The sequence below is a fragment of the Lycorma delicatula genome, chromosome 8 (genome assembly GCF_047948215.1).
Source record: "Lycorma delicatula isolate Av1 chromosome 8, ASM4794821v1, whole genome shotgun sequence".
Taxonomy (NCBI): Eukaryota; Metazoa; Arthropoda; class Insecta; order Hemiptera; family Fulgoridae; genus Lycorma; species Lycorma delicatula.
Window position 1 is genome coordinate 70376278 of NC_134462.1, and position 15018 is coordinate 70391295.

The following is a 15018-nucleotide window of genomic DNA, read 5'->3' on the forward strand; positions in this document are numbered from 1 at the left end:
AAAAATTTCACCCAACAGCGAAACTGTTTTCAATTTTGCCTTCCTCAATGAACTAAATAAACCATTTCACATGAAAAAAGTCTACTGAAATGTAAGCAATATTCAGACCTGCAAGTAACACTATCATTCTGTCACTGCAGTGGCTAACTGTAGTCTGAGCATCATTACACTCCAAGAAAGCAACTTATAAACACATACACACACGCACTCATTCACTCAGCCACCCACCCACTCACCCAATTGGGACCTTCCAACAGCATTTTTGGCTTGGGAAACCAGAAATCAGAAGGAACCTGTTAAACTTACAGAATTTTATGCTTGACCATGAAATCCTAAATCAGATGTAAAAAATGGGCAAGGGTATTGTCAGGATGAAACAACCAGTTGATGATTTCCATATCTTCAGTTTTTGGCATCATACTACACCACAATAATGAGGAGAACCTCTTGATAATTTTATTAGTAGTTTTGCCCTCTTCTGTGAATCTGTAATTAACAAGTCTGTGTCAGTAAAAAGAACATAGCCTACTAGAATACTAATCACTACCAGCTTGAAGTTTTAATGTGGTTGTACCATATTTTAATTTGTGTAATCCCATAGCATCATTCCTAAAAGCTTGCTGAATCTTATTATTTCAGTTTTCACACATTGTTCAATAAGTTTTGTCATTGCATACAAAGTAAAAATGCAACAAGCATTTTCTAAGGTCTGTTATTTACCAAATAAGGTATATGTCTATTATTTTCCAAAATTGAACTTTGCCACCCTGAATCAAATACTTTTTGAACAAACCATCAAACCTTGACATTGAAACTAAATAAAAATGTATTTTTTTTAAGTTAGTTTATTAAAAATATAAGAAAACATTCAGCAGAGACCAACTGACTCTTGCTAAGATCCAAACTTTTAACAAATCAGTATTTCCAGCAAACAAAACACAAAATTATGAAATGCAATTCTGCAAAATCTTCGATCAACCAGAGAAGATGCCTAGCAACAGTTCAACAACAGAAATAAGCATCCTACCAGTTATAATATTCATGCCCCAAACAATGATGAGTTAACTTCATCTGATCTAGTACCAAACATCAATGAAATCTCTACATGTCAGATCATGTTGGCTAATTTTAGACACCTTGAAGCGGCTAGACTTGCTGCAAGCAATACCTCTTGGTATGATGTAGTTGGACTTTGTAAAAGTTCTTCCCACAATTTCTCACAGATTGTGAACTTCATCAGCCAATGTCACAATCTGAAACGTTTGTTAACACAAGTTTCTGGGTCAATTCTAAAAATCAGAACAACTGGATGAGAATAAGATGATGAAAGGAACACTGTGTAAAGTTAAACATGTGTACAATTCTTTTCTGATTTCATGTAAATGTATTCAAATAATACACCTTATTTTAATATAAAAAACAGGAAAGTGTTCTCCATCATGCAACTTGATGCAGATGAGAGCATCTATATGGTGTTGGGATTGCTTTTATACAGTATGATTTTGATGTAACCCGTTTGCATATGTCTCTATGTATAACCTGTAAAAAAATTTAGAGAAATGTAATCAAATATATTTATGGATCTCAAAATACTGACAAAACAATTCTTTGACACCCTGGCTTTGTTTTTCTTAAATCCTGCTTACATTATAAATTCTAGTAGACATGAACAATTTACCTTTATGGACAGAATCAATTGTTATATTAGTACGTGGAGCAAGGCATACCTTGATTCTTATTACAATGAGTACATCAAACAAATTCTAGGCAAAGACGTCTTCAAGATGCAAGTTAACAATTAAACAATAATTTTAATTATATTACGAGATAGAGAGATTATACTATGAAGGAACTTTAATATCCGATATATAAAATATGTTTCTAAATCATGGGGTTTCAAAAAATTCCAAATCCAGTTGCAATTAGATATTTGATATACTGGGCAATGAATGTTAAAAAACTGAAAGATGAAGAAACAGAAGTTAATTATAGTATTATACTTGTAATTCCATTTTTAGTAGTTGTTAAGTAAAAATTTATTGTATTTAAAAAACAACTGGTTTTAACACAGATTTAGAATCATTATATAAAATATAAATAAATATAGTTAGCAATACAATTATTAACTGTTCCTACTACTAAAACAGTAATCTAATATAATGTCAAATGTTATTTTACAATAATATGATAACATTTTAGCCCTTCAATACAATCTGTTGATAGTAATAAATTGTTATTTTTTATTATAATAAGGAATTACAATTAGCCTGTTTATTATCATTAATTGTGGAATTTAAAAAAATGGTAAAATCAAAAACTTTATTTTTCAATCTTACATTATAACCATAAGTGAAATTTAAAAGTTAATCTGAAATTAGTGAGTTTAATGGTAAACACTCCACAAGTATGTGACAGTTACAGGTAATGTATTGTCAATCATTAATATTTTGGTAATGCTGTATAATACCGATTTAAAGTTACTCAGTTATCAAATAAACAAAGGAAATCAGAATAACCAATCTGAGATGTAGCAGACTGTAGCCCAGCAACCTGTAACAGTATGTATGTATTCTGTAAATGTATTTTTGTAGGAACCACAGGATTATTGTCACTATATTTTTATATATGGTTAATACATTTATTATTCAAGCCATAACCCACTGCTTTATATGGATCATAGCTATAAAAAGGTTTAGGACAAATAGTACAAAGCAACAGATAAATCTACCCTTTTCTGTAGTGAAATAATGTGTTATGTAAATATATCGTTCCGATACGGCAGGGAAACTATTATATATCAGAGTGTAAAGTATATCTGTAATTAGTGCATTTCAATGTTCATGTGTTATATACCTCCGGAAAGGATATATTTCTTGTATGCTGCCATCTCACTCTTAACCAGAGCAGTATCTCACTCTTAACATAAACATTTCTCTTATTGTTCAAACAAGTCTATAATCTCATGTACTTGTTTTGGAATTTCAATTAACAGTTTTAGTTCTATGTTCTATATTTTTCAAAACTCTTCTGAAAAAAATTTATAATTAATAATTTTTATATAGTATCTAGTTTGTAAGTATAGTTTATAACAATTTTAGGCAAAGATATGTGAGCAAGATTTCATTATATTTTCAAATAGATGCGTGTTGATAATGATGCCAGTCATTAACTTAACTAGCAACAGAAGCCTAAACAAAATGTTCAATCTACACAAAAAGAAAACAACTAAAACACTTTTAAATTTGCATTTACTATATCTTCTACTAACCATATGTTAAATGAAGATATTGTTAAAACCCATTAACTATCAGTAAAAGTTTGTACATAAAATTAATTTTTACTCTATTCAAAAGATGAGGGTTTCTAGCTGAAAAGATCCTGGCATACCAATAATTTGATTATTTCATTTATTTTATGTGATGAAATCCCACAAGTTCAGTAACATTTCATGGCTATTCTTTATGTTGTAAATAAATAGTTATTGGGTGGCAAAGAGATTAATGGCTTTAAATAATTATTTTTATTTTACATTTCAAGTTTATTAATGTATGAAAAAAATCAGGTGATATAATGTTAACTGATAAGTTACTCATTATTAGAAAGGTTAAAAATAACAAATTATTAAAAATATGAATATTTCCACTCTTCTTGAAATATCATAAGCTAAAAAATATACAACATAATCTTATTTAGTTTCATTGCAGTAACTAACAAATTCATAGAAATTAATTTACTTTTTTTTTTAATATTCAAATATTAGTAACATTTTGATCACTGTGCAAATAAAATTTAATATTATATGAAATATAAACAATCTAAATGCAATAGTAATCAAATAAGTTAAATTTGCCTTATTTATTTCCAATAACCAGTTTTTGCAGTATTCTACATCTTCAGTTTGTATTAAATTTTATTTTATTACATTAAATCTTATTCTTTTTAATGATGTCTTTTTTTTAAATTAAATTGACTTATATTAAACTGACTTTACATGTGCTTGTGCTGTTCATTATGGACAGCACAATTATATTTAAGCTTATATCATTACAACAAAAAAAATAATTTATGAAAAAAATGACAAATCATTAAAAAGAATAAGTTTTAATGTAATAAAAATAGAATTTAATAGTAACTGAAGATGCAGGATACTGCAAAATTTAGTTACTGGAAATTAATATTTTAAGTTTAACTTATCTAATTACTGTTTTGGTAGATTATATTTCATATAATGTATACATTTCTTGACATCTAACACTACTAAATTTCTTCTTTTTATTATACTGATGTTATCTTTATTGTATTTATATTGTAATTTGCCACTCAAAATTTCTGTGGCTCATGTGACATTTAATGTCAGATCTGCCTAATATTTAGAAAAAAGTTAGAAATTAAAGTAACTGCAGTATCAAAAGGCAAAGTTACCTACCAATGTAAATTGGGGTCTAATCTAATGCCTTGAACAAGGTACAAGATAAGTGATACTGGCTGGTTAAAGCCACAGCATTGGTAGCTCCATTTCTTGGTTGCTAAACTGAAGCTAAACTTTCACTATGAGCTGGTTGGAAGCTAGTGTCTGCACCATGGTAGAGATTGGCTGTGCCTAACATCAGTGATGAACCCAGATGCCCCTTGTTCTCTAGGTAACACCAGTGTTTTTTATATCAACTGAGTGAGCTTATGAAAAAGAATGTTGCGGAGGCATGTTGATGAGCATTGAACCTATGAAAGCTTAAGCTTTTTTCTGATAAAACTGAGTTAGCACAAGTCATAGAGACATTACATAAATGGATGGATTCTTTTAATGAATACTAGTAATTATCATAATATACATATATATGAAATTTAGTAAAGTAATAGTAGTACCTTAATTTTACAAGAATTTGGCTGTACAGCTTTACTCTTATCACCACAGCAAATCCAAAGTTCAAATCCATTGAGCAGTTGAAAGAATCAGTAAATCTGGTAATCTAAAGCTATATGATGCATGAAGTGAAAAGTTGACGAGATCTTGAATATAACAGGGTATAAACTATTCAGTTTTAAATGTCACATTTGTATTTGTATTTTGTACTTTTTGATGTTGATGAAAATAACTTTAATTTTTAATTTCAACTTTGATCTTAATAACACTTAAATTTCACACTTTATTTACATTACTCCCCCCCCCCCCAAATTTTAAAACATGTACAATGAGGTAAACTATTACATTCTAAAAAAAAAGAACAGGATCAGTTCCTAGCTTTAATATGCAAGACATCTAAAAATAATTAAATTTTGAAGTGATTTAGATTTCTGTTACGCTTGATGCGGTATTTCAAATTATCATTTTACTTTGTTTTATAAACAAAATGACAGTGAAACAAAGCCTACGTTGCAAGTAAGTTAATTATTTTTTCAATTAAAAAAATTGTGTAAAATGAGATAATTTATTTTGGCACCTCTAGAATCAGCTGACCCTGATTTTGAAAAAAATAAACTAACGTGCAAGCATGCATCTTTTTCGAAGTCGATAACAGATGGCAGAACGCTGATTAGGGAAAGCAAAGGGGCATTAAAAATTTTAAATATGTTAAACAAAAGATAATTACATGGAAAAATTTAGAATTGTAATTAGATAAATATAGATATGCTCTGATCTTTAATTTGGTTAACTAGCTACAAAAAGAATTTAAGAAAAATTTTATGTGAAATAAAAAATATCAAAGTAAAAAATTTTAAAAAGTTTAATATAAAAACTATAAATATCAATATTTTTATAAATATATATTATCATATCTGAACGAGATTTAAAAGTCTAGATTTTACTTTTTTTATATATACAACTAATAAAAAGATTGAAACCACATCTTTACTTCTTTTTTTAAATTTCCCGAACTTGCATAGAATACAAATATGATGAAGATATTAAATATAATGAACACATTTTTTTTGTAGTATTTACATATTTATATATAACAGAAATATACATATATCACCACCCCCCACCCACACCCCTACCAACCAAAAACCGATGAATTATATCGGAATGATGAAAGACAGACACTACACGGTTGCCATGGTATGAATATTTTGTATACCTGGCACTCCTGAGAACAATTCATTGCATACAATATAGATATTTACAATGCCAATAATACCAAATTAAAAATTATATTAAAAATAAAAATAGGATAGCATATTTGTTAACCGATAAACAAATATATAAGTAATACACCCTGAACTTCATCAGAGCATATCAAATTTCTTATCTCTTAAGCAAGATCTAAATGATACACCTTATAGTGTGTCAGAGCATATCAAATTTGCTACCTGTTAATCAAGAATCTAAATGATACATCCTGAACTATATCAGAGCATATTAAAATTGCTACCTTTTAAAAAAGAATGTAAATAATACATCCTGAACTTTGTCACACATATCAAATTTGTACCTCTTAACCAAGAATCTAAATAACATACCCCTGAACTTGATCAGAGCATATCAAATTTGATAGCTGTTAAGCAGGAACCTAAAATTATTAAACGCCCTGAGTTGCATCAGAGCAAATCAAATTGACTACCTCTTAAGAAAGAATCTAAAATAATACCCTCTAAACTGTGCCAGAGCATATAAAATCTGCTACCTGTTTAGAAAAAATCTAAAATTATACTCCTTGAACTGCATCAGAACATATCAAATTTACTGCCTGTCATACAAGAGTCTGAATAATACACCCTGAACTGCATCAGAGCATATCAAATTTTCTATCTGTATATTATACACCAAATCTTTGTTATTTTTACTGTCATCCTAAAAATTAATCTAATTGAACTTAGATTTATTTATATAAATCTAAAAGATTTTATTATTTTACACTAACAAAATTGTGTTAAAAGAATTGGAAGAGATGCAACTTGCAGTTGATTTTTCTATTATTCCTTATATTAGTCATAATAGTTAAATGAAAACATTGATTTTTCAATGTAATTTTTCAATGTAACTCAGATAGTTTTTAATCTTTAAGGAATTTATTTCTATTTTCCATATTTCAGTTATTTCCCTTTTGTACTTATGCAGCGGTACGCATTATTATCCAAGCCTCTTAAATACACCCCTTTATGATTTTATTTAGAATGCATTTTCATTGCATAATATGGCCAAACCAGTTAGGAAATGAAAAAAGAGTTTTATAAATTATACTATTGAAACGAAGATAAAGAAAAATATTTTTGACATAAAGTATTTAAAATCTTTACCTGAAAAATTTGTAAATAATAAATAAATAAAAATTATTGATGAATAGAAACTACAGTCAATATGTGATTGTTGAATTAGAGAATATAAGATTATAATAGCAAGATAATACATTTAAACAATCCAAGTGAAAACTGGTTATTAAATAATATAAATCTTATATATCTACTGAAATTATTTTTATGTGTAGGATTTATAGAAAAAGAATTAAATATATTCCATTACAAATGGAGATGTACTTAATCAACAAAGTTATGAAGTAAAATTACAAGGAAATTGTACATGAAAACAGCGAGTGGTAGGTGCAGTATGATTAATATTAGGTGACAGGTACTGATTAAAAAAAAATTCCAATTTCTTAACAAAAGAGAAGGTACTTGAATTCAGTTTTACATGAATTGGAAAAATAATTTATAAAACATCTACATCTACAGAAATAAACTAATAATTACAGAGGATAGACAGCAGGCAATACAAGGCATATACCCTAGAGGATTAAAACATGAAGATTGGGGTTGTATATACAACCCCAAGTTGCACATACAAAAGGTTTAATGTCATGTATTTTTATTTTTAACATTCCTGTGAAAGGTAACAGTAAAATTCCTGAAATATATAACTAAAATGATTCCACACCAATATACTGTACAGTTCCTTGATGTTTCTACGCAGGAGAGCAGAATACTTTTAAATATTGTTTAGGTTAACATTTGATGCTGTTAAAAATAAATTTACATAATACCAAATGTTTTTAAAGTACTTAACAAGATTGATGCTATTTTAGATGGAAGATAAAAAATTTGATCGTTTGTTCTATCCTTAATTTGTTTACAAGCAGATAAACAATGGTACATATAGGATTTAATTTGGTAGATAAACTTGATTCTTGAAGCAATTAACTAAATTATTATTAGATATAACTACAAAATTAGAAGCGACCACCAAGAAAAATAATATGAGAGGGTGTTTTAGTGTTTTACAGAAACAGGTTAAATATGATTGAAAAAAATTAATACTACAAATTAATAAATTACACATTTCTTCTTATTAAATAAACTTGCAAAAAGAATAAGCTTGCAAAAATAGGAACCTGATGAAATTGTTTAAACAATCTGTTAAATTGTTTATAAATATTTAATAATAAATTATTACTACCCTTTTCCTTAAAATCAATTATATTTTTATTTTAACTCTTTGAAGAAACATTTCTAACTTATTACTTGATAATCCATTTATACTACACTTAAATGCAAATATTTAACTCATAAACAGCAGAATAAATGATATACATAGAAATACCCATTACAAGTTTGATGAATGAACTATTTAGCAAGTATAATTAGTGTTAAGTTAATTAAGTTAGTATTAATGTTAGTTAATGTTATTAAAACCATTTTTTCTTTATGATAAAGCAGTTACATGCAAGCAACATTTCTAAACTACATAAAAAGTTAACATGCAATTATAACATAATTATTTCATGTATATAAATAAAATTACTGTATAAAAGCAAATAAAAGAATTTAAATATAATATGTACATGAAATATAAAGTAAAATGTTTATTTCTCTCCAAAGAGGTTAAAATTAAATATTTGATTAGAAGGTTAGGAAAACAACAGTTATTACTATTGTTGAAAAACTTATTTATAATACATTAAAAGCAACTGAGAATTCGTACAGAGAACATAATTAAAGTGTAGTTGGTGGTAAATGGTGATCTGGTGAACTGTTAAGATTCTTTGAATGAAAAAATTTCAATATATTAAAATTTTTTAATACTTAATACTGAATAATTTTTAATACTTGATAATACTTAATATTACTTTTTAATACTTAATAATTTTAAAGAATTGTTACACTTTATTGTACTGTTTGATACTGTCATTATAAGCAGAACTTATTTAAAAGCATATAGAAAGTATTTATGTATGACAATAAAAAATTTAAATAATGTTATGAAAAATTAGCCAGCTGCCGTGGCACAAGTGGTAGTATCTCAGCCTTTCATCCAGAGGTCCCGGTCAGGCATGGCATTTTCACTTGCTACAAATCATTCATCTCGTCCTCTGAAGCAATACCTAATGGTGGACCCGGAAGTTAAAAAAAAGTTCAATATTATGAAAATAAATTATTACATTTGACTACTTGCTTAAAGCACTGAATGTAAAATGGAGTTGTATGTTATTTCCTATATTAAGTTTAATGAGACATTCTACAAATAGCTATAAAAGTAAGGAAATATCAAGAAAATGACTGTAATGAAAATGAAAAATCAAAATGAACAATTATAAATAATTTCAATGAAAAATCTACTTAAAATAATTAACTAGCCATATGATGTTAACAAAGTGATGAGGGAGGTGTTGGACATCAGTACCTTAATCATCAAAAACCTTATCTATAAATGTTACAAACTACATAAAAAATATATTTGGAGAAAAAAAAGAAGAAAGATGGTAATAAAAAAAAAATGTTTATTTCTTTCAATCTGGACTCTTATGCAAGAAGAAATATATAAAAAAATGCTTGAAAATAATTACAAAAAAAATGATTTAAATCTTTTTAATTGTATTAAAATATTCAGAAATTTGGGTGCAGGTGAGTAATTTAGTAAAGATTTAGATCAAACAAGAATATTAAAAATGTATTAGAACAACTTTTATTTAGATTTTAATATATTTGTAAATTATAATCTATTGATATCTGCAATTGAAGTGAAAAAATAAAATAAATTTGGGGAATATAACTAAAACAGTTTTGGTTGATTATGCAATAAAACAGCTTTACAAAAGATTTCATATCAGGTTACAATCGAGTGACCCAGAAATGAATGCAGTTAACTGCAACTGACTTCCAGAAAAAATTTAGAAATTAGGAAACAAAAATAAATTTTTAATTATCTTTAATTACAAGATGGATGTCCAGTAAAATTTGGTGCAATAATGCAATGATTGTGTATGGTAAAAAGATTGCGATTGTTCTATTTGTGATAACACAATTATTATAATCTGAGAAGAAATATAAAAACGAGAGAAATATAATAAGTAAAAAAAAAGTTAGAAATAATTAAAACTTAAATTATAATAATTTAGTTATTTAAAGTAGCAACAATTTCAAGTAATCTATTAATATAATGAATGACACCCACATTCTCAGGTGCTACACTATAGGCAACACTCCACTGGATCTGCTGCTCATTTTTAGTTACTATCAATGTTCAAATCATTTTCCTTTTTTTTACTAAAAACACTTTAGTGGAAGTTTTCAGAAGTAATAAAAAAAATATAATGAAAATAAATCCTACTAATTAAAAAGGAATAAGTAAGTGTATTCAATTTTGATATAGAACTGTATATTATAATTTTCCTAATTCAAAAGCAATTAAAGTAATGCAAATTTTTCTTTTAATACAGTTTCCAAAAAATAATGGAAAATACAAAAGTATTTCATGTTTCAGTAGTAATAATTAGAGTATTCAGATACATCAAATAGAAAAATCAGAGGGTTCCTGTAAGATATTCACAGTAATAAGGTACTTCTTTTCAACAATAAAGATAACATTAAAGGTAGCCAAAAGCAAAAAAAAAACATGTCCACTAAATACTTGTAAATAAGATCAACATTTATACAAATATATCCAAATGTAATATAAAAATCAGGTAATTCCTATAAAATTACTGAAAAATATTGAGATATTTTATACCTGTTTCTCCTGAATAAAATTCATTTTAATACATATTTTAAATTGATCAGCAATTAATTTTATACAAATTTCGCCATATTGAATTTTATACATCAAACAAAAAATTGCATCATCCTTCGTAATTTTTTAATAAAACAAATTTTATAAACCAGAAAATTATTAATGAGCTAATTTTAATAAATTAAAAAAATCATACAAGTTCTAGCAACGTGCTTTTAAAAATCAGGTTGAAATCTTAATTTACAATTTTCATTAACTGTACATTAAATAAATGTTTAAACTGATACCGATATGTTAAAAAATAAATCTATGTTGTACACGATAAAATAAATTAAACGTCCTCACTTTAAAATAATGTCCTACATTGCGTGGTTTTCCTTTCTAGAGAATTCTTCAAAATTACAACAAATAACGCGCACACAGGAAAGCGACTTCGACGATACTAGCACGACGATAAAAGAATTCATAAACAACTTTATTACGTTTGTGTTTCTGATTAGTCAATTGTATTAGACTTGTTTACTTGATCTAACAACCCTTCCTGACGTAACTGTAACTCTCAGTAAATTATTGTTTTAAAATGTAAATTTGAATTATATACTTTAAAATAAAAAGAAGAATCTAATTTCAAAATGATTTTATTTACTTTTCATCCACATTAAAATATAATTTATAAAAACATCATACGTCATCAGAAATGCCAATTTAGTTGAAAATTAATATAGACTTTTTTTGTACCGAATATTTGTTTTGTATACCGGTATTTACTTTTTCAATTGGGAAAAGTAAGAAAAAAAATTGGTAATAAAAAGAATATTATTTTATGTCCTTTAAGACCAAAAAATTTATTTAATATCAAAGAAAATTGGTAAATGTAAAATGAATTTGATTATAAATTATTTTCCAAATAAAACAAATGTTTGTTATTTGTAATTGAATACCTTAGATTAAATTATTCATAAAATAAATTTTATTAAAACATTTACTTTAAAGAAATTCGAAAAATTCAAATTGTATTATCACCTGTTTATCTCCGCTAAAAGAAAAACGTGAATCCGCGCATAGAAGTTGTTTTCTGATTTTTTTACTTCCTTGTACGAAGTAAAGGAAGTATTGCGATTGCGAAAAATTTCGGTTTTCAGATTCCATTTTGACCATCCCTGAATCAATTTTGACTACTTTCAGCGTAACGTCTGTACGTATGTATGTATCTCTTATAACTCAAAAACTATTAGCCGTAGGATGTTGAGATTTTGGATTTAGGACTGTAGCAACTTTTAGTTGTGCACCTCCCCATTTGACTGCAATCGATTAAACCAAAAGTGTTCAAAAAAGCCCAAAATCCTAAAAATTTGGATTTCGGATTTTTTCTCAACTTCAGTAATAACCCTCATTGAGAGCTTTTCAACAATATAAGTGGTACTTAACTAAGGTTACTTATTTAACTAAGTAAATTTTTTTGGTATCACCAACCACTGACTCAGGGGGTTGAAAAAATGAGGGTTCGAAGACAAAAAAGAATTATTCTTCCTTTAAAAGGCACAGTATCGAATCGATTTAAAGTCCTCTAAACATTACCTAAAACCTTTGTCTGAAACAATTTTTAATATGACCAACCCTTACGGAAAGGGATGATCAAAACATTGCTGGAATTGTAAGAAGATGTGGCTTGTCGTATGCTAAACGTGTAAAACTTTTTTCACATGCAACCATTGTCGTGTTGAGTAAATTTGAAGTTTTTCTTAACTTTAAGGTGGAAATCTTTTTTATCCCCTACTTAGCATCTGTGAAATCTACCTCCGCCTTCCGGCGTCCCGAAAGGGATTTTTTTTGTAAAGTTACAGTTTATGACTAAGATTGTATTTAATTTTTTTAATCTTATTTGATTTTTTAGTATTATTTAACTACAAACTTCTCGTACAAATCATGTTTGATAAACTAATGTAACTTTCAGTTAGGTTAAGAATAAATATTAATCTGTCGTAAGTTAGATACTGACTAAATTTTTATTTTCTGTGTATTAAAAACATAAATTACAATTCTACGTTAAAGAAATATTATAGTTTACAACTGTGTATTTTTAACGTGTATTATTTACATATTAAAGCTTCAGTATTTTTAATTACTATAATTTAAACACTCACCCATTCTAACGTAACAGAACGATTTCTAAAGTCTTCTAATTAACAGACTTTTTTTCAATTGCTTTTTAAGATGATTAATTCAAACATTAATTAGACGTAGTAATATGAGAAGGAAATTTGTAGTCTATGAAATAAATACTATTCCTGAATGAGATTCAATCCTGGGACCTTCTGGGTGAAAGTCTGAGATTTACCACTCCGCCACGAAGATCAGCGGAGCGATAATGATCATATCACTACTTCAAGAATGTAGATTATGTATGTTTAAAATAATTTTCATTTAAATACACCAAAACATAAACAATTTAATTAAACACTTACCATAATAATGGATGTTGCATTTTACAAATCATTATTATAAATATTTAATAGTAATTTAGCAAAAACTGAGAATTACTAAATACAATATTGCATTTCTTGATTTCTGACTTGCTCTTGATTACGCTGCATTAAAACAGCAAATATTAAGATGAAATATAATCAAATATTTGTATATTTATTACACAATTATATAACTTTTAGATATAACTATTCAATAAAAAAACACTATTTTTCCATAAAATAAAACCAAAATATTTGTGTTAAAACCAAACTTGTATGCATATGTGTAAGTGTAAGTAAGCCAACTTTGAAAATTACGTATACAACAAGGGTTGATTTATTTCTTCATTGCACTGTTGAGCAACTGCTACGGTAAAAGTTAAAAAGATTAAACTTGTAGTACATATTTTTTTTAAACTCGTCTTTCTACCCCCACTTATTCGTTTTTATTTTACCCCCTCTTCCCTTTCATTATGTTATTTATTGAAAACTATAGTATGTGTCTCTTATTTCTTACTGCACGTACTCATTTTTGTCCTTGAACATTAACTAACCGGCATTTTTTGTATTAAATTTGTTAACATCAACACAAGATAAATTTACTCTCTGTAGACAGTAGTACAGGACATAGTTTTTTTCTCTGTGTATAAAAATAAAACTAAGAACTGCATTACAGCTGCCTTTCTTTTATGTTTTTATCCCGCTCGTGCTCACAGCCATACGAACAGAAATGTATATGTAATTCTTATATAAGCTAAATACAAACAAACGTATGATTAATACATAACATGAAATACACACTTGAAATGTATGTGTGTGTGTGTGTATATATATATACACACATACATACACATAGCAATAGATAGAAAACTTTGCTCTGAAGGAGACACAAAAACGAATAATGTTTAGAAAAATTGCGTTTATTTGATAACTTAAAAAAAAATTATAATTTAATTAAGCCATAAATATGAATCGTGTAGACCGATATTTAGAAAACTTTTCCCGTTTTTATATTTACGAATATACAATCTTTGGTAAAAACAGACGTCACTTATTAAAAAAAACAATAATAATATACACCTGTACCAAACTATACAACAGAACTCTTGTCGTATAATTCAACACAATATTTCGGCTTACGAGAAGTGGATTTATGTTTCCATTGCTATTTTTAATAAATTACCAATCCATATAAAAAATTTTCCAGAAATCTATTTAAATGATTTACAATTAAATGATTTTCTTTTACGGAAACAATAATTAATCCTAATTAAAAAAAAAACCTCTAATTTTTCTGCATACCGTTATATGTATTAAAAATAATCTTCATTAACGTTCAATTTTTTTTTTTTTTGTAATAGTTTTTTTATATTTAATACATTTACCGTAAAATTATTTCATATGTTTATATTTAAATAATAATATCGACTTTCATAAAATTTATTTTTTATCTTATAATTTATGTTTTTATATTTATTTTATAATGACGTGACTTATGTAGTGTATTATTATAGACCGATAAAAATAAAAGGTTTATTTATTTTCGGCCTACATCATTTAATATAAAAAAATCCCTTTCGGCACGCCGGAAGGCGGAGATAGATTTCACCGATA

General features: G+C 26.9%; 1 protein-coding gene across 4 annotated transcripts in view; it reads right to left on the minus strand.

Moving 5' to 3' along the window:
* The window catches only part of LOC142328644 (sushi, von Willebrand factor type A, EGF and pentraxin domain-containing protein 1-like), a 111157-nt gene extending 97357 nt beyond the window's left edge, over positions 1-13800 (minus strand). For 2 of the 4 annotated variants that reach the window (XM_075372522.1, XM_075372518.1), the window contains exons 1-2: positions 4864-5173; positions 307-486 (exon numbers count right to left, since the gene is read on the minus strand). Coding sequence is in view for 3 of the 4 variants with exons in the window: in XM_075372518.1 (XP_075228633.1) it covers positions 307-326 (20 nt within the window). In the remaining variant the exon portion in view is untranslated. Of the gene's footprint in view, positions 1-306; positions 487-4863; positions 5174-11284; positions 11442-13404 lie in introns of those variants that run through there. The other 2 variants (XM_075372519.1, XM_075372521.1) reach the window with 2 other exon arrangements.
* Between the last annotated feature and the right edge of the window lie 1218 nt (positions 13801-15018).